This window comes from Tauraco erythrolophus, chromosome 3 (genome assembly GCF_009769465.1).
Source record: "Tauraco erythrolophus isolate bTauEry1 chromosome 3, bTauEry1.pri, whole genome shotgun sequence".
Classification (NCBI taxonomy): Eukaryota; Metazoa; Chordata; class Aves; order Musophagiformes; family Musophagidae; genus Tauraco; species Tauraco erythrolophus.
Window position 1 is genome coordinate 35969291 of NC_141467.1, and position 18891 is coordinate 35988181.

Here is an 18891-nt window from a genome sequence, read left to right on the forward strand (position 1 = left end):
TCTTAGCTGATAAATTACATTGTGCCTCAGAAATTAAAGGGACGCTTTGTTAGGCATAGAAGATAGATTTAAACACTAAAGCATTTAGAACATTAAGCGTCTCAGTTGCTAGGAAAAGTAGGGAGTCTTTAAATCAATTGCATATCCTGCAGAGGCTTTGAAGGATGACAGATGTTGTATCTGTCTCTTGTGAAGGGTATAATCAGTGATCTGAAGTGTTTCAGACTTGTTATGAGTATTTCCTTGTAATAAAAGTTGTAATTTGATTGATTCAAAATATAATCATAAAACACTGCAGAGGGTCATGTAGCGGATTTTGCCTAACATTAGTCTTGCACTGTGTCACTGTTTACAGTGACAGTATAGTAGTGGAATGTATCTCAAAGAAGCACATTTTTAGATGCCCATCTGTGATTTTTTTTTTTTAATTTTTTTCCCTCCAAAACTAGGAAAGACTGGTTAGTTTGAAAGAGCAAACACATGTCAAGAATGAGTTAGCGTCATAACACTTTCAGTATTCTCTGCCAGTTGACTACATAGCTCTAAAGGAAGACATGGAGTAAAATGGAAGCAATGAATAGCTCTCTCCTATTTTTGCCTTGTCTTTTAGTACAGAGGACTAAATTAAGAAGGTTGAAAGCCAACAATTTAAAATAGATAAATAGAATGACAGAATAACTTAGGTTGGAGGGGACATTTAACTCCCAAGAATGGAGACCGTACAACTTCTTGTACACCTCTTAGAGTGTTTGACCACCCTTACAGTGGCAAAAGTATTTTCTTATATCTTGTCCATTGCTTTTTGTCCTATCACCATGCAACTCTGGGAGCAGTCTGTCTCTGTTTTCCCCGTACCTGCCCATTAGGTAGGTAGCTGTAGACTGCAGTTAACTGCCATTGGCCTTCTTGAGATGAAACAAATCCGCTTCTTTCAACCTCTCCTCTTATGTCACATGCTCCACTGTGTCAATATTTTCCCTGGTGCTGGGGAGCCCAGAACATGTTACTCCAGATGCTGCCTCACAAGTGCCAACCAGAAGAGAACAGTCATTTCTGCAGCCTGCCAGCTACCACCCAGCATGCAGCTGGCCATCATTGCTGACTCCTGTTCGATTCTTTGTCCACCAGGACCCTCATGTCTTTCCTTGCCAGAGTTCTCTGTAGAGAGCTGATCCCAGCCTGTGCTGTTGTGTGGTGTTATTCTGGCCCAGATACAGGACTTGGTATTACTGGCTTTGTTGGACTTCACAACCATCCTGTCAGATCATCTTTCTGGCCTGTCCCTCTGTCTAGCATCCCTCTCCTCTGGTGTGTCAGACGCTCTCCCAGTTTGATACTGTTCACATACTTGCTGAATGTGATGGCCCATCGTGCAGGGAACAGTTCTGATGCCTTTCCCTGAGGGACACCGCCGGAAAATAACTGCCCATTGGACTTTTTACCACATATCACCATACCCAAGCCCAACAGTCAGGTCCATTTTCTGCCCACCTTATTTTGACTTACCCAGTCCATATCTCAAGATTTAGTTATAAGGACGCTACTGGACATCATGTCAGAGGCCTTGCTAAAGTTGAGATACGCAGCATCCACTACTTCCTTTTCTAGAGATGGTATCATCTCATCATAGAAGTCATTCAGATTGATAAGGGACTATTCACCCTTGCAGGTCTGTGCTGGCTCTTCCCAGTTGCCTTTTTCTGCTTTGTGTGGTGATGGCATCCAAGATGGTTTTAATAATATTCCTGGAGACTGATGTGAGGCTGACTAGCCCGTAATTGCCTGAATTTTTCTTGTTACTGTTCTTAGATTGGTGTGACAATTACTTTTCTGTCATTGGAAATCTCTCCCAGTTGTCACAATCTTTCAGACATGATAGCAGAATTACAGTGACACTGAACTGCTCCTTTGATGTTCTCAGATATATTCCATGGACTTGTGTATGCCCAGCTGGCTTATAGTCCCTAGCTCAGTCTTTCTACCCTAACAGGTCTTGCTCCTCATGGCTTACTGCCAGGGCACTATTCTTGTTCCTGTAGCTGCAGATCTGCAGGCAGAGAAGGAAGCCTTTGTTCTGTTGTCAGAAGTCTCAAGTTTGTTTCTAGGGCTGTCTGCAGCTTTTGACAGGCAGATGCTGCAGCATCCATGGTCTCTGATTACTCGTTGTATGACTAGATGCTTCACCTATGACTTGGTAATTCATCTTCAAGAAGGTAAATCCTTCAGCATAAGAATTGAGATAAAGCTGTGCACCTTCCTTGGTTACCAAAAGCACTTTACGTCTATTTTAGTTGTTCTCTGTGTGTTTCTACAGCATTTTACGTTGTCACATATATTTTGAGGTCAAAGGAGGAGATTGGTGTTAATCTGCTGACAAAGTTGAACAGTTCCAACTAGAGATTGGCCTGAATTGAAATGAATTTGACTGTGAAGAAGACAATGGCCAATCTGTTTTGCTGTTAAATGATCTCCTCACCTGACTCGAAACTTACACTAACAGTGAAGCTGTAGGACATCTGCCCAATGTTTGGATAAAAGCCGTACTTTGATAATTCTCCTTGCTTCTGTTCGTTTTCAGGCCCTTCAGCTGTGGAACTCACCATCTCAGCGTGTACTCTCTTTATCGTATTTGCATACTTACACTAGAGAGACCCTCTGATTATTTGTAGCATGGCGTTTATGACTTGGCCTTGACCTCACAAAAATACTGGAAGCTCCTTGCTATAGAGCAATACCTATTCAGGCAACTTTGGAGCTTGAGGAATTTCAGTTGTCAGAGGAGAGAAATCTATACGTAAACACTATGAAGCATGGAGCTCTGTGGTTTGAAGGACTGTCAGACCTTCCTTGTTCCATAGCGCTTGCGTGGGGGATTTCTGGAGTAATAATTCACCCTCAGGTCCTTCATATGGGACTGAGGCTTTTGGAGTATCTTGTCTGCTTAGGTGAATTACCTTAGTTGAGGTTTTGAAGATGAGTCACGGGGAACTTGATCAAATGTCCTGGATTTTGTCCTCAAGGATGATCTGCAGGTTAATTGTGGGCTGATCATCTTGTCTTGCATGCTAACAAAAAGCATGTCTCAGAGCTTGCCTGAGTTAAGTCTCCCAGCAGTCCATCTGTGGTTGTGGAATAGGAAACTACTCCATGCCTTTCCCCTGTTGCATTATTATCTAGAGTACTCCAGAAGATTTAATTGGATAGGGAGCTGTGATTGTTCTCAGACAAGGAGATCCACTGGCTGCATTGGATTGTAGAATTTGTAACTATGTAAAAAATAAAAGTGGTCGAACAGTCCTATTTAACTATTATAATATTAAATGCTAGTTGAATGAAAAGATGCTTATGAACTGGAAATCAGTGCTTCTTTGCCTTTTTTCTCTCCTGTCTCTGACAACATACTGTTTGGTGGCCCTCCTTTGCATAAAGTGTAGTAGTCTTGCTACCATGCCTCAGTCCTATAAATTATAAAGTTACTGTTTGGAATCTTTTTATTCTTCATGCCTGAAGACTTCTGCACAAATAGGAAATCCATAAGTTATGGAAATACTAACTGAAATTTGGAAAGTGAGGAGGAATTTGTAGTTCTTCCTTCCTTCCTTGCTGCATCTCACTCCTTCAGTGAGTTGGTGCTGCGAGTGTCGATACTAATTTGACTTTTGCTATTAAAATTGGAAAAATATCTCCCATGATTTTTTTTCCTCCCTCCACACTTCCCAGCTCCACCCCCTCCACCTCAAATATCTCTAGACTACTGTAAGAAAATTAGTGTATGTTACAGATGGAAGAATGAGGCAGCTCTGAATGATAGTCCAAATTTAAATATGGAGAGGGTGCCACCAACAGTCAATAGAAGGAAGTGAAGTGAAATAGAACAGTTGTAGGTAGCTCTGAAATTATTGTTTTATCCCTTAAGGGTAAAAGTTAAGAATAGTTAATGGCCCGGTATCTTTTTTGTAAGTATGAAATGTTAATTTTATTTTTTTTACCCTCTAGGCGAAACAATCGCGAAGCTTACGGACGTGGCAAGTTTGGATCATCCAGAATCTGATAGCCACATAACAATCTTTACGGACAAAACGGGTGTGGTAAAAGCTGCAAGGCTGTTACTTTCTTCTGTCACAAAGGTGCTGGTGTTAGCAGACAGAATTGTTATTAAGCAAATTATAACTTCCAGAAACAAGGTATTTGTACTTTCTTTTTTGTTTTACTGAACTGATACCTGCAGTCAATGCAAAAGAGTGGTGCTAAATGAAGTGGTATTTTCATTGTATCTCTAGGAGAAGTGCAAAATAAAGAGGTAAAAATGAATGTCTTGCACCTGTTCACCTACCAGATATCCAAAAGGGAAGGACTGTAAGTCAGGATTGTAAAATAACAATTTCCAGTGACTTTCTACGTTTTATGTGACCTGTATTGCTCTGTTGACTTAGTATGCTGGATAAGATGCTGTGTTACTGCTTATTTAAGTTTGCTGTGAGGTGGAAAGTGTGTCTGTCAGTAAAATGGGCAATAAAAGCTTCTAATTGCTAAGGACAGAGTGTTTTTACTGTCAGGATAAAGACAAGGAGAGCACTATGAGTGTGTTCAAGGCAAAAAGCTGTGAGGAGTGCTGATAAAAGTCTGCGTTAGTGAAGTGAGGTTTACAGATGAAAAGTTTTTGTGCAGTTTCACTTATGTCTTGAGACTTGACTTGAAGCTACTTGGTTGATTTAAATAATGTATGAAGGCCTATTTAACCTCAAATGTAATCTATTTAGGTACGACACTGTCTTGCCTGTAGGATACTCTTCTTTTTTTTTTTTTTTTTTTTTTTTTCTCCCCTGATGTGCTAAAATAAGAATAGAAAAAACTCATGTTTGAAAAATGAGGCCTGATAGGGCCTGGGTTTTCCCGTTAATTTTCAACTTGTAATCCAGAGCAGAGCCCCTCTTTCCTCTTTTGAGTCGTCATGCTATATCTCTTCCTTTGTCCCAGTTTTCTTTCCAGACATGCTGGTCTCTATTTTGCAGCATCTAGATCCAAGACTCTTAATTGAGTCCAGGATTCAAAAACTGTGGTAATAACTGCTTCAGTCTGGCTTTAGACTCAGCAGCACTGATTTGTTGTCTTAGTGCTCTTTGCTTCTCCCAGTGGTTGGTGAAGGCAGCAGCAGTTTTATCGATATTAATTTGCTGAAGTTACTTGCAGCTTTGGTCTTTTCTTGCGCTGGAGACCAGAATGGTGCTGCATTCAATACCTTTTGCTGCCTTTTGTGAGCTTTTCTTCTGCCATTGTCTGCAGCCATGCAGGGATTTGAATTAATTTGCCTTTCTAAAAGTGGCTGGTCTTAACACAGATTTAGGCTACAGAGCAAATGTGCAAGTGCTTCTATCATGAAGGGATAAGGAGGGATATAGCCGTTCAGCAGCAAGGCATGGCTTATAGTAGTCTTAAATATATATGAAACTATTGTCCTATATACAGTGATATGAAAATAGTAAGCATAGGTGCAAGATTTAATTTTGAAGATATTTAAAATGAAGTCTCGTATACCAGAGTGCGTCTGACTCTGATTGCCGTAGTCACCCTAGTGTTTGTGGTCTTTTGGGTTTTACTGTGTTCTCCTTTCCACGCGTAGTCTACATGTGTTTGAGAATGTCTGCTTCTGTTTATGGTACCAGTAGAGCAATTCACATCTCCAGGATGAAATGAAACAAAGGATGGTGTCTTACACAGGCGTACCCTGATACTTATAAAGTACATTCCTGAAAAGTGTGTCGGACACTGGTATGATGGATAGCAAAGCAGTTCTTCCTGTAAGAAATACTGTGGTAGAGGGATGATGTGGGTAGAGACTTCAGAAGTGCACACAAATACTCAGAGACAGTGTAGCATAATGTGGCTTAGAGGAGGGAAAGGCAGGAAAAGGATCATCAGTACTGCCAGCTGGAGCAGATCATGGCTTCTTGGAGTGGGCTGCTGTTCCAGAAGATCTCAGCTGCATTTTCATCTTAGAGACTGCATGCTCAATGTTAAACTTCTAGTGTCAGGTTCTTGCTGCCTCATTCTGAATGCCTTCATCTTCATTGTCATCATCATCTTCCTCGTGTAAATCAAGAGTAGTTAAGTCAACCAAGGACAGAAAAACAGCTTAGTGGTTGGATGTCCAATCTCATAGACTGATGAAGTGATTGAGATCTTCTGGAATGATAATCTGCTCCAGAACTCAACGTCTAGTTGATGATCCCAATGATCCTGTTCCTTCTGCATCCTCTGCGCCACATGTACTGTCCCTGTGTTGTTAGATTGTGTGTGTTTCTGAAGTCCCTGTCCACATCTTTCCTACCTTACAAAATTTGTTTCCCTGTCCATCAGACTTAGTCACTGCATCAGTGAACTTAGCATCTTCCTCCGCTTACTCAGTCAGGTTAGGAGTGCCAGAACAATGAGCAGGGAAGTGACAGATAGTGGGAGTGTTGCTGCACTATGTGGATTGGATCAAAATATGGATGTGCCCTGAAGTGATGTCAGCCTACGACTGCCGTCTGAAAGGCGACATTCATAGTGCAGCAGGAGCTGTGTAGTACTAAATTCTAATTTAGATATTAATAGGAACTTAAAGCCTTTTTCAAAACATATTTTTAACCTTGTATTTAAAAATGTGCATTTTAATTACAATCTGTGTTTCATGTTGAAGAAAGTGTAAAATGAAAAATTATGAACACGTCACAGGTATTTTTCATTTTAACAGCTTCTTGAATAAGCTTTAGACAAATTTTAAGCTATCTGTACAGTTTCTCCCTGTATGTAGTTTCTTGAAATGTCTTCTCTGCCTGGAGTGTCTAGAATTGTTAGCTGTAATGGAAATGTGTGTGCTTTCACTGAAATTTTTATTTGACAAGAGATTTGTCATGACAGAAACACATGCTCTAGGGTAACTGTAACAGAGTTGCTTGCAACCAAGACCATACTCATGAAGTACTATACTTCCTTAAACCAAGAATGATTGAGCATAATTACTATTATTTTTTTAATCTATTCTTAGAAGAGAAAGTTGGACCTTAACTTGTATGTTTTCTCCTTTCTGTGCCTTCACTTTTCTACATCTTTACTTTCCTAGTCCTGTGGTTCTCTGCTTTTTCCACTCTTGTGCTTCTTTTTTCATGTCTTCATCTTTGTGTGGCTTCCTTCCAAGTCCTTTATACCCCAGCCTTGCTCAGGCATCAACACCTGAGTCCCGAAAGTTCCTGTTTCTGCAGCCTTCGTGGAGCTGGCTGCATAGTATAAGATACTCAGACAGGTACTGCAGTCTAATATTGCATGGTAAAGCACTTAGTTCCACAGTACTCAAAGGATTTAGTGGAACGTTTCCTTTACAAAGATTAAGAGATTGACCAGCTGCTCTCTTACAAAAGAAGGGATGCTTTAGGAGGGTTTGCCTGGGTTACAAGGAAGCGGTAGTTTGTCATGACATGTAGGACTGCTTTTTTTAGTTGAGGTGGAAGATGCCTTTGGCATAGGAAAGGAAAAATTGGTTGAAGTTTCTCCCTTCCAAGCACAGTTTGTTAAATTTTCATGTGATATCTTATCTCCAGTCTGAAACACAATAAAGAACTACTTTGCCTGTCTTCCCTCTGAAAACGTTTAGTGGATTTGAAAGATTACTTTGGGATTAGCAATTATACCTCTAACTTGAAGAATCCTATTGTTAATCTCTGTTGTAAACCATATTGTTGTGACTTCAGCAGGATAGCTTCTGTAATTTGTAAACCAAATTATAATTTCTGCTGAATGTTTTAAAAATTGCTGACTTTGCATACTTTTATGTATCTTGAGTAAGAGCTTGATACAACTTGGATTCATTTAGTTATTCGTTTTACATTGAGCTAATAAAAATCTTCAGAGTTAGAGTAAGTTGTTACGGAAAGTATAAAACTATATATTAACTCATTTCTAACTGTTTTGTTTTCTTTTGTGGAATGCTGTTGTGGTTTTTTTTTTAATGCACATAGCCATTAAAACACCTGTCTGACTGTGCAACTGTGATTTTTAGACTTTGAAAGTTATAGAATCATAGAATCATAGAATCGTTAGGGCTGGAAGGGACCTTCAAAGGTCATCTAGTCCAACCCCCCTGCAAGGAACAGGGATATCTCCAACTTATCATCTTCGTGGCCCTCCTCTGGACCCTCTCCAACTGGTCCATGTCCTTCTTATGTTGGGGACTCCAGAACTGGACGCAATACTCCCAAGTGAGGTCTCACGAGGGCAGAGTAGAGGGGGAGAATCACCTCCCTCGACCTGCTGGCCACGCTCCTCTTGATGCAGCCCAGGACGCGGTTGGCCTTCTGGGCCGCATGCATCTGAAATTGAGTGTTATGAAATAGGGATATAATCTTAATTTCAAGTACTTATGTTTTTAAATTCAGTATGACAGTAATGTTTTCCTAAGTCTGGAAACTGAATCCTATAATACTGCTATTCTTGGTACTGGGAAGAGTGAGGAAAATGTGGTTTTTTGAGAGTTGACAACAAACGAGTCATTTTGAATGAAGCATGATTATTAATTTAGACTTGAGTTCCAACTGTTGAGTTATTAATGCTTAAATAGTGACAAAATACACATTTTAAACAACACGATTTAGAAGTGTCTGCAAATAATAATATTTCTAGTTTAAAAATAATGTTTTCTGTTTAGCATCTTCATAACCTACAATATTTTTCCTTATCTTGCAGGTTCTTGCAACAATGGAACAACTGGAAAAAGTCAGTAGTTTCCAGGAGTTTGTACAAATATTCAGCCAGTTTGGAAATGAAATGGTAGAGTTTGCCCATTTAACTGGAGATCGGCAAAATGTAAGTATTAATAAAAAGCTGTCAGAGATGATGTAAGATATCATTTCCATCTGACTCACCGGGTTGTTCTGGGATAATTAACTATTACAAAACCAAACGATTACTGGTGTCCTGTCTCTGAAACGTAACTTCTTCTCCTTGCTCCACCCAAAGGACATCCTTTGATTTTAAAGCTTGACCTGAGAAATATCACTGCGTTGTTTGATCTGCACATCTTCCAGAAGTCTGGGTGCATGTTTTTTGAGATGTCCTTTGGCTTCAGCCACTGTCTTTTCACTCTAACTTTTCTGGCTTATTACTCTGGTAGAGAATTTGTCTGTTGTTATTTGACAGAAATATTTGATGTTTGCACATAGCGAAGGGATTTGAAAGCAGAGTGATTATTTTTAGAAAACTCCAAATACAAAATCTTTAGATCCTAATAAAGCTTTTTACTGCTACTTCCATGTAAATAGAACGTTTACTGAAGCTTAAGACTTCTGCTGTGAGCTCTAGTTGCTTCCTCTTGACAATCAAATCCTCCATTCAGAACTGAAGCAGAGTTCCTAATACACAGCAAAATTCAGAATTCAATTTGTATAAACAATTGGCCAACCTCATGCATCTCCTTTTACTGTTGATGTGTTCTGAGCCTGCTAAGTCATGCTCAGTATCAAGGAATCAGTTCTGGAAAAGCTACATGTAATTAAAGGAAATACCTGCTTGGAAATGAACTCTCTTTCTTTTTCCATGAAGTATTCGTAGCCGTTGTTCCTTGGAAAGAGAAAGGTGCATTACTATAAGTGACACACTTTTCAACTGGTTTTGGTTTTCAGTGTTAACTGGTCTTTGGCTCTCCCTTCCTTGCCTACTTGACTCTTTTGGAAAGAGTGTTTCATTACTACTTTTTAAATTGCTTCAGGACTTTCTTGATATGCACACTTTACAGTGTGTAGGCTGCTATGTGGCATTGTTAGTTTTATTGGGAGGAAACATCTCTCAAAGTATTTTTTCTTAGTGTTTATAATAAGTATACCAGAAACTCTTGAGTGTGGTCAGATTTATCAGAATGCAATGTCAGAATTTAAGAAATGTACTGTGTTGTTTTTTTTTTTTAATGTCATGAGTTTGATCTTAAAGATTTTCTGTAGTTGCTAAACAAGATTTTTATAAAAATGTCAAAGCAGACTGCTGCTGTGATTCATCTGGGGGTTTTGCTACCCTAGGGTATATTAAGATTAATTCCATCTTGTAAACTGTTCTGTTTTCAGCTAGTCCCATTCAGTTGCCTGTTCAGCATTCAAATAGCACTCTGCTGTCTTCAGGAGCATTGAGAAGAGATTAGTTGTAGTATGTATTTAAGTTCTTCCTCTTGTTAGACTCTCTTGCATGTTGAAGGATTCATGTTTTGTCCTCTTCCCTCCTTCCCACCCCCATTCCAATTTGGAGTCTAAATTTTTCCTTTTTGATGAACTTCTGGGAGTATAGTTCAGTTTTGGAGAGTTCTTGAAAGGTGTCTGTACTCAATGCCTTTCTACAGAGGAATTACTTTTTTTAGCCTGTTTATTACTGGTGTGTAGTAAATATAACACTCAAGTAAACAAAATACTTATTTTACATTACCTTCACTGCAGTACAATGAAGAGCTGGTATTCTCTGTGCTTTACCCTCCCCCCACTTCAGAAAATATTTTTTAGTCAGCTGTTCTTTTTCCCCTCATTTTCTTGTTTTACAAATAATGCTGTATGATAAAGATAGCAAAATTAGTGACAGTTTACATAACATGGTCTGTATCTCTGAGATCTTCCTTCTTTGAAATCTGCATTGAATAGAAATCTGCCAAGAATAAATGCATAAATTAAAAATCTGTCTGAAAAGCAAGTCCTAGATCATGAGTTAGGCTGAAAATAGCAGTTGTCAGACATGAAGAAACTTTCTTACAACCCATCCGTCTGCAAGAGAGCTTCCTTTTTCCAGTCGCACAGGCAATTAATGTTTTAGATACTGTGTAATATTCAGGTCATTTTTTTCTTCTGGTGTTTAGGATTTAAAGGATGAGAAGAAAAAGGCTAGAATGGCAGCATCTAGAGCTGTTCTTGAGAAGTGCACCATGATGCTCCTAACTGCTTCAAAGGTGAGTATGTGCACTCTTACACAACTTGGAAAAATGAGAGTATGGCATCTGGCAGGATGGCTGACTCTTTCTCAGCCCCACTTTAAACATCATGCTAAAGAAGGGTGTAAGAGTAAAGAATGAGTAGAGCAAAATCTTTGTATTCTGAGTAATGGTATGAGTTCTACTTAACACAATAGCAGTTTAACAGAAATAATTTGTCATATTCCAACATATTCTTTAGACTTGCCTTAGCAGGAAGCATTCATTTCGCTATACTGCGTGCGTACTCTTTCATAATATGTACTTTGCTTTCTTTGAAAAGACTTGTCTGAGGCATCCAGACTGTGAATCTGCTCGTATAAACAAAGATGGAGTTTTTCATCGGATGAGATTAGCGTTGGAACAGGTAGTAGAAATTGTAACTGACTCTAGACCAAACGGAGAAAATGAAATGGCCCCTATTAGCATATATTCAGGCATCAAAGAATTCAAGGTAAGAGTAGAAATAGTATTGTTTTCTACAGCCTATTAAATCACCTCAAAACTATAATTTGAAAAAAATACATGTTTTTTTAAATTCCAAATGGTGGAGCTGCATCTTTTCAGCAGTGTTAACTTAAATAACTATCCCAAAATGTTAAGAGAATCTGACAGGAGGTGATTATAATTTTATTGTCATTGCCAAAATACACCTTCTGATACTTGCCATCTCCTCCTGAATCAGAATGCATTCAGAACTCTGATACTTTGTTCAGGTGATGACTTGATGTTGAATAAACTTGAAGTTATTAGGGTACCAATCAGAAGTTCATTAAAATAGTTGTTGTTGAAGAATTCTTGCTTTGTATTTTTAATACTGCACACAAAAATATTCATCTAAATGTTTAAAAGAGCAAACTGTCATTCAAAGGAAATACTATGAACTGAAATTATATCTTGTAGCTCAGACGATTTTTCCTGATAAAGGCTTCCCTAAATTTCATACTCAGTTAAGAACAGTTAATGAACAACAATGTCTTATTTCTTTGGAGTCTGTCGCTTTGATTTTGTTATTATTTTTATTTATTTATTCCTGCCCTGTTTTAGAATTTGTTTGAAATTTTGGTAAGTGCCTCAAAGTATTCAATTTGCTACTTGTAAATTTTTAGAAAAATACTCAAAATAGATTGTATGAATGTGGAAAAATAACCCAAAATTTGAATACACAATTAATTTCTCAAACTTACCGCACTTAAAAGCTTTGTATTGACAGCAGTGGAACAGTAATGTATTTGCTGTTACTTCTGATAAGTGGCCAGTAATTTGCTAATATTATTATTACTTTTTTTTTTAAAAAAAAATCTTAATCCCTAAACTGAATGTCTGGATGCAAGCAAGTTGTTGGATAACTTTGAAAATAAGTGAATAATTATAAAATGCACTAAGGAGAAAAATAAGATTTAAAATGATGCATCTGCTTTCTACATTTCCGTCACAACTGTATAACCACATAAGTTCTAAAGGAACTGATATGCTTCTTTTTCAGAATAAGGTGGAGGGTCTTCGTGAGAATCTTTATTTTCTCTCAAAAGAGAACCTTTCAACAATGCTGGAAGTTATCCTGGAACATACGGAAGACTTCACAGACTCTGCCTATACCAGTCATGAGCACAGAGAACACATTTTGGAGCTGTCTAAACAGGCTAAAATGGAGCTAGAGCAGCTGGTTTCAGTGTGGATGCAAGCTGTAAGAGCTTTTTAGCAAAGTAAATCTTTTCACCTCTACTTTGGAAAGAAATTTTTAATGCAGTGTTTCTTCTGGTCTAGGAAGAGAGAACCATCTTTATTCCTCACAGTGTGAGCTGAATAAGGAAGCCAGAGCTTGTTCTGTGCTTCTGTGGCTTCAGTATGTTCTGGCCTCTGCCTGCCCCAGTGGTATTGCTTCCTTGATTCTTTAATAGCTAAGTTAGGCTACTAGTGGTGGTAGACTAATTTCAACGAAGCTGTAAGTGGAGAAAAGAAGGCGAATGGAAGTAGCATTGCACAGTCTTAAACAGTTAGGTCTTTTGGTTGAGTAGTTCAGAGACTTCGGTTGTCTTGATCCCATGGCAGTGACCACAGTATCTTTTCTCTTGTTTTTAACAGAATATCGAAAAGGGAAATCTAAACAATTGACTTTTTTTTTTTTTTAATCTTATGGAGAGAGGAGAGAGAGGAAAGAGACACTAAAATTTAACAGGCAATTTTTGTCTGTCCTTTTCACAAGATTTAAATGGTGGTAGTTTTCCTTTTAAGAGAAGAAGCATATTAAGCCTCCCTCTGCCATTTGTCTTACCTTGTTCCTTTAAGATGATAGAAGATACATGCAAAAGGAGGAGGAAGAACAGAGATGGAAAATATAGTTTCTGTTTCTGATGATGACTTGCTTTCAGTCTTGTTCCTGGGGAAACGTATAGCGCAAAATCTTACCAATGTTTTGAAATATGGCAGATGTGTAGTAGTAGAAGATACTTGCTTAATTGAGTGCATTACTTTCAAGAAAGCATTTTTGTTCGTTTTCTCCTCTTTGAATCAGACGCTGCAGTCAGGTGTTCTTAATGTAGTAGTGCAGTTTGAAGAGTATATAAATCTTACTGGTAATATAGACTGTTATTAGAAAGGAGATACATACAGAATATTAATTGCCTAGAATCTCATAGTTAAAGAAACTGAAACTGTTTTTAGCTTGGTGTTGATGGTTAGTCCTGGTAGGCAGCTGTGTAAGCACTGCTCAGCAGTCGCTAACACATCCCTGTGTTACCAACACTGTTTTTATTACACATTCAAAACAACACTGTACAGATACTATGAAGAAAATTAATACTGTCCCAGCCAAAATGAGTACACTTGGGTATTTTGAAGCTCTGTTACTGGTGAAGAATGATCACCTCTAAATTTCAAATGAATAGAGATGAGTGCCTAGTACAAGACTATGCATATATATGATCTGTGAAAATACTGGCACATGCACATGTGTGCTTATGCATTAAGTATTTTCATTAATAAATAACTCAGCCTAGCTGTGAATGAAGATGCAGAAAGCAGATAAAATAGCATTAGCTCACTGAGGTAGCGCTTGAGTTTCAGCTTAGCAGCTTTACCAGAGGGTGAATGTTCTCTGAGAGACTTAATGTAATTCAAGGGAGATTGTTGCTTTTTAAAAAAAAATTAAACATTATTGTGCCTTGGGGATACATGAACTGGGGGATATGTAGAGCTCTTAGAATGCTCGATTACTTCCCTTTCCACTCACCATACTACTTTTTAGCAAGCAGAGTAACTGAGTATTCAGTGAAGAGTGTATTTTAAAATGAAAGTGTCTTGTAACCTAGGTGAAGTCTGAATTAGACTGACATCACTGATGTGTTCCTTTTTCTATTGTATGTTCATGAAAACCAGCTGGACAAAAACAGATAATCTAATGGTGTTGATTACATTTTTAATGTTTCTGAAATCCTTCCTGTGCATGTTTGAGCTCATAAGATCACAAGCTACTGTCCTGTTTTTGGTTTTCCTGTAACCTTATTTTGCCTAGACAATTCCTATGCTTGTGTTTAAAAAGACAGTTGCACATAGAAGGAGCAAAAATGTCCATATTAAGTAAAAGAATTAAAAATCATGCTCTAGTAGAGTGTAAAGCATTATGCTCCAGGTGTTAAAAGTGATTTTGTGATGTTATGCTTTTACACAAATTACTTAAAGCATTAAATTTGAGGGACAGGTAGCTTTGAGACTTAGAACAGATAAGGATACCTGAGAAAATTATCGTATTGGCTTGGATGAGTTGTTTTTGCTTCAAATAAAATTGAGGGAGTGTGTGTCTATACCTACATATATTTTATGTGTGTATGTTTATGTTACTTTAGACTATGAGGGGCTCATTGTTTTGCAGCTATGGCCATGTTAATGGTCCCACCTCACATAATTATATCCAGTATATTTTGGAGGAAAATGCAAAATCACTGCTACTTAGCTCTTTTCCCGGTGTATGACTCTGACATTTGGGTTGTTCCATTGATAGGTGCTATCTGCAGAAGTGGAAGCTCTGTCTTGAGGCCACCTTGACAGAATGTTGTTAGCTGCTGTACTTGTTTAAATTAGACAATGATCTAAAGTCTTAAAAGGATGCTTTAAGTAACCTTTTTGTAATTCAATATAGAACATTTGGTATAACATTTTAGGTACAGCTTTATTTTAAAAGGATGTTTATATTGAAAAAAAAAGCCTACTTTAGGAAGTTTAGACAGATTTGTTGGAAGTTATGAAGCATAAGGAATCCCATTTCCTGAAAAACCTCAGTGAAGTTTAGAAAGAAATTCTTGTTGAACAGAAGCAGTCAATTAGTGCATCACTATTATTTTTAGATTTGATTTGGTGGTAAATGTTTCTATAAAAGAATTTTTCAAGTGGAATATACATAGGATGTGCAAATGAAAACGTTACATCTAGAAAGAAAAGGCTGTCTTCTAAAGCAACTCGAAGTAGTGACACATGATTTGAAGGTGGGATTTGCTGGATTTTTTGTGTAATGTTTTGTCGGTTGCTGTATTTGGCTTGTAGCAAAACCAGAAGACCAAGGATCTTATGGAAGACTTGGAAGTAGCCATTTTAAAAACATGCCAGTGCATGAATGAGCTTAAAAGGGAGGTAAGTCTAGTTTAAGCAAGCGTGAACTGAATAAAAGCTTGAATTTCTAACTTGTATATGAAGTTGTAAAACAGGATCCTGTACCCAAAAAGGCTAGTATCTATTTATAGACAAGAGTAGCTAAATCAGAATTACACCAGGGAGCTAGTATGCAGCCATCTTCTGTGTACTTAGCTAGAACTGATTAGAAATCTGCTGGATGTGTAGGCTCTTTGCTAATTCTGAACATAAAAAAAAAGAAGTGTTTGGAAATAAGTACTATGTATATAATCATTACTTTAAATGTAAAGGCTAAACTTTCCTTGGGGATGCACGCATCTCTGTTTTAAATTTTTTTTTTTTGTAGTGTGTGCTTAAATGAATAAATTACATATGCTGTTTGTTTGTACTTATCATAGAATGGTTTGGATTGGAAGGGACCTTAAAGATCATCTAGTTCCAACCTCCTTGCCATGGACAGGGACACCTTCCACTAGATCAGGTTGCTCAAAGCCTCATCCAGCCTGACCTCAAACACTTCCAGGGATGTTGGGCAGCCACAGCTTCTCTGGGCAAACTGTTTCAGGCTCACCACCTTCACCACTTCTAAAGTAATGAACTTCTTCCTTATATCTAATCTAAATCTAACCTCTTTCAGTTTAAAGCCATTGCCCTTGTCCTATCACTGCACGCCGTTGTAAAAAGTCCCTCTCCAGCTTTCCTGTAGGCCCCCTTTAGGTACTGGAAAGCCGCTATAAGATCACCCCGGAGCCTTCTCTTCTCCAGGCTGAACAACTCCAACTGTCAGCCTGTCTTCACAGGAAGGGTGCTCCAGTGCTCAGGTCATCTTCGTGGCTCTCCTCTGGACTCTCTCCAGCAGCTCCATGTCCTTCTTGTGTTGGGGACTCCAGAGCTGAACACAGTATTCCACGTGGGGTCTCATGAGAGCAGAGTAGAGGGGCAGACTCACCTCCCTCGACCTGCTGGCCACGCTTCTTTGGATGCAGCCCAGGATACGGTTGGCTTTCTGGGCTGCAAGCACACATTGCTGGCTCATGTTGAGCTTCTCATCCACCAGCACTCCCAAGTTCTTTTCCTCAGGGCTGCTCTCAATCCATTCTCTGCCCAGCCTGTACTTGTGCTTGGGATTGCCCTGACCCATGTGCAGGACCTTGCACTTGGCCTTGTTGAACTTCATGAGGTTCAACACATGGGCCCACCTCTTCAGCCTGTCAAGGCCTCTCTGCATGGCATCACTTCCCTCCAGTGTGTCCACAACACCACGCAGCTTGTTCTCATCTGCAAACTTGCTGAGGGTGCACTCAATCCCACTGTCCACGTCGCCAACAAAGGTGTTAAACAGCACGGCCCCAATACTGACCCCTCAGGAATATCACTCATCACTGGTCTCCACTTAGACATTGGGCTGTTGACTGCAACTCTTTGAGTGTGACCATCCAGCCAATTCCTTATCCACCGAGTGGGTCATCCATTGAATCTGTGTCTTTCCAATTTAGAGACAAGGATGTCATGGGGGACAGTGTCAAATGTGTTGCACAAGTCCAGGTAGATGATGTCAGTTGCCCTTCCCGTATCCACCAGTGCTGTAACCCCATCGTAGAAGGACACCAAACATGTCAGGCATGATTTGCCCTTAGTGAAGCCATGTTGGCTGTCACCAGTCACCTCCTTTTTTTTTTCCCATGTACCTTAGCATAGTTGCCAGGAGGATCTGCTCCATGATCTTGCTGCGCACAGGGATGAGACTGACTGGTCTGTAGTTGCCTGGGTCTTCTTTTTTTCTCCTTTTTAAAAATGGGGGCTATGTTTCCCCTTGTCCAGTTGGTGGGAACTTCGCTGGACTGCCATGACTTCTCAAATGTGATGGATAATGGTTTAGCAACTTCATCTGCCAGTTCCCTCAGGACCTGTGGATGCATCTCATCAGGTCCCATGGACTTGTGCACCTTCAGGTTCCTTAGATGGTCTCAGACTTGATCTCCTACAGTGGGCAGTTCTTTATTCTCTTGACTTATAATCACATATTTTTATAGACGGTTGGCAGCTATGTATGTGCCTGTTGTAAATCATTCTTTTTCTAAATGCAAGCGTCCTGGGTGTCAACCTACATAGTCATCCGAGATAGCTGCCTCCTTTGGTGCATGGGATGGACTGTACTTGCTGATCAGGGTCCTTCCCCCTGCTATTAACGGATAACATTGCTGCATCGTCTGTTCCATAAATTTGAGCCAAATGTAGAATTACTGATCTCTGGCAGCTTCCAAAATATTTGCAAAGCGTTTGGGTATCTTTTCAGTTGCTTCACATTATTGTTCCTTTAAACAGATGGAGAAGTGGAGACTGAGAACAGTGAAGTTTCAATACTAGGCTACAGAGCGGAGCAAAGATGTTAGAGAAGTATAGTGAACTTGAACTTGCTTAGACTGCGCTCACAGCTGCTGTAGCTGGGAAACCTTGACTGCTCAAAAAATCATGCCAATATTTTTTAATAGAAGCAAAATGAGAAGTTTCCTATTCCAGCGTATTATTCTGACAGCTGTCCTGAAAATTTGAACAGCACTTTGAGTCTATTTCAGTTGCAGTTAAGTGCTTTGTGCTTCTGCTGTCAGACAGTGTGTTGAGCTCCCAGAAAATGGAGGATGCATAATTTGTGCACTTTGATTAATAGTTTTTTTCTTTGGTCACTATTATGTAGGAAGTCAGTAGCAGAGCTTTTCCGGAGTGAGGTTCAGCCGCTTTAACTATAAGCTCACCCTTTTTTGAGTAACGTCACTTCTGTGTGCTGAATGGGCGGGAAGAGTTACCAGTCAAAATAGTACATGACCATGTAATTGTGTAGATCATTAAGCCAAGGTGGCTGGAATATTGCATGTGGAAGAAATTAAGTAACACTTACATATTATCCTACCCACAGGTTTCTATTTCTGAAAATGTCATGCAACAAAGACTACACATTTACCACACCTAAGTTAAAGAATTTTGTCAGGTGCCAATAATAGACAATTACCTTCTGTAAACCAGCTAACAGAGGTGGCATAAAATACAAAATATAGTGGGTTACCTGTGCCCTGTGATACAGCTCCATACTAAAAGCAATGCATGTGAAAACGTAGCGTGGTGGTTTAGCCACTGTAGAGCAAATTGTGTGGATTTCTGAACTAACAAATCCTAAGTTCTGTATGGCTGACTTTGGTGACCTGTAGAGTATGAAAGTGTGCTTAGTAAGAGCTTTTTGAAAATGCACAGCATTCATGCTGCTTGTGGAAGTAAATTTGAAGTATTATGTCATTTCC

At 39.1% G+C, this 18891-nt stretch overlaps 1 protein-coding gene across 1 annotated transcript in view; it reads left to right on the plus strand.

Moving 5' to 3' along the window:
- Positions 1-18891, plus strand: part of CTNNAL1 (catenin alpha like 1) — a 61137-nt gene that overhangs the window by 22532 nt on the left and 19714 nt on the right. The window contains exons 3-8 of the mRNA XM_086609149.1: positions 3997-4184; positions 8719-8838; positions 10862-10951; positions 11256-11426; positions 12459-12659; positions 15512-15598. Coding sequence (XP_086465275.1) covers positions 3997-4184; positions 8719-8838; positions 10862-10951; positions 11256-11426; positions 12459-12659; positions 15512-15598 — 857 coding nt within the window. The remainder of the gene's footprint in view (positions 1-3996; positions 4185-8718; positions 8839-10861; positions 10952-11255; positions 11427-12458; positions 12660-15511; positions 15599-18891) is intronic.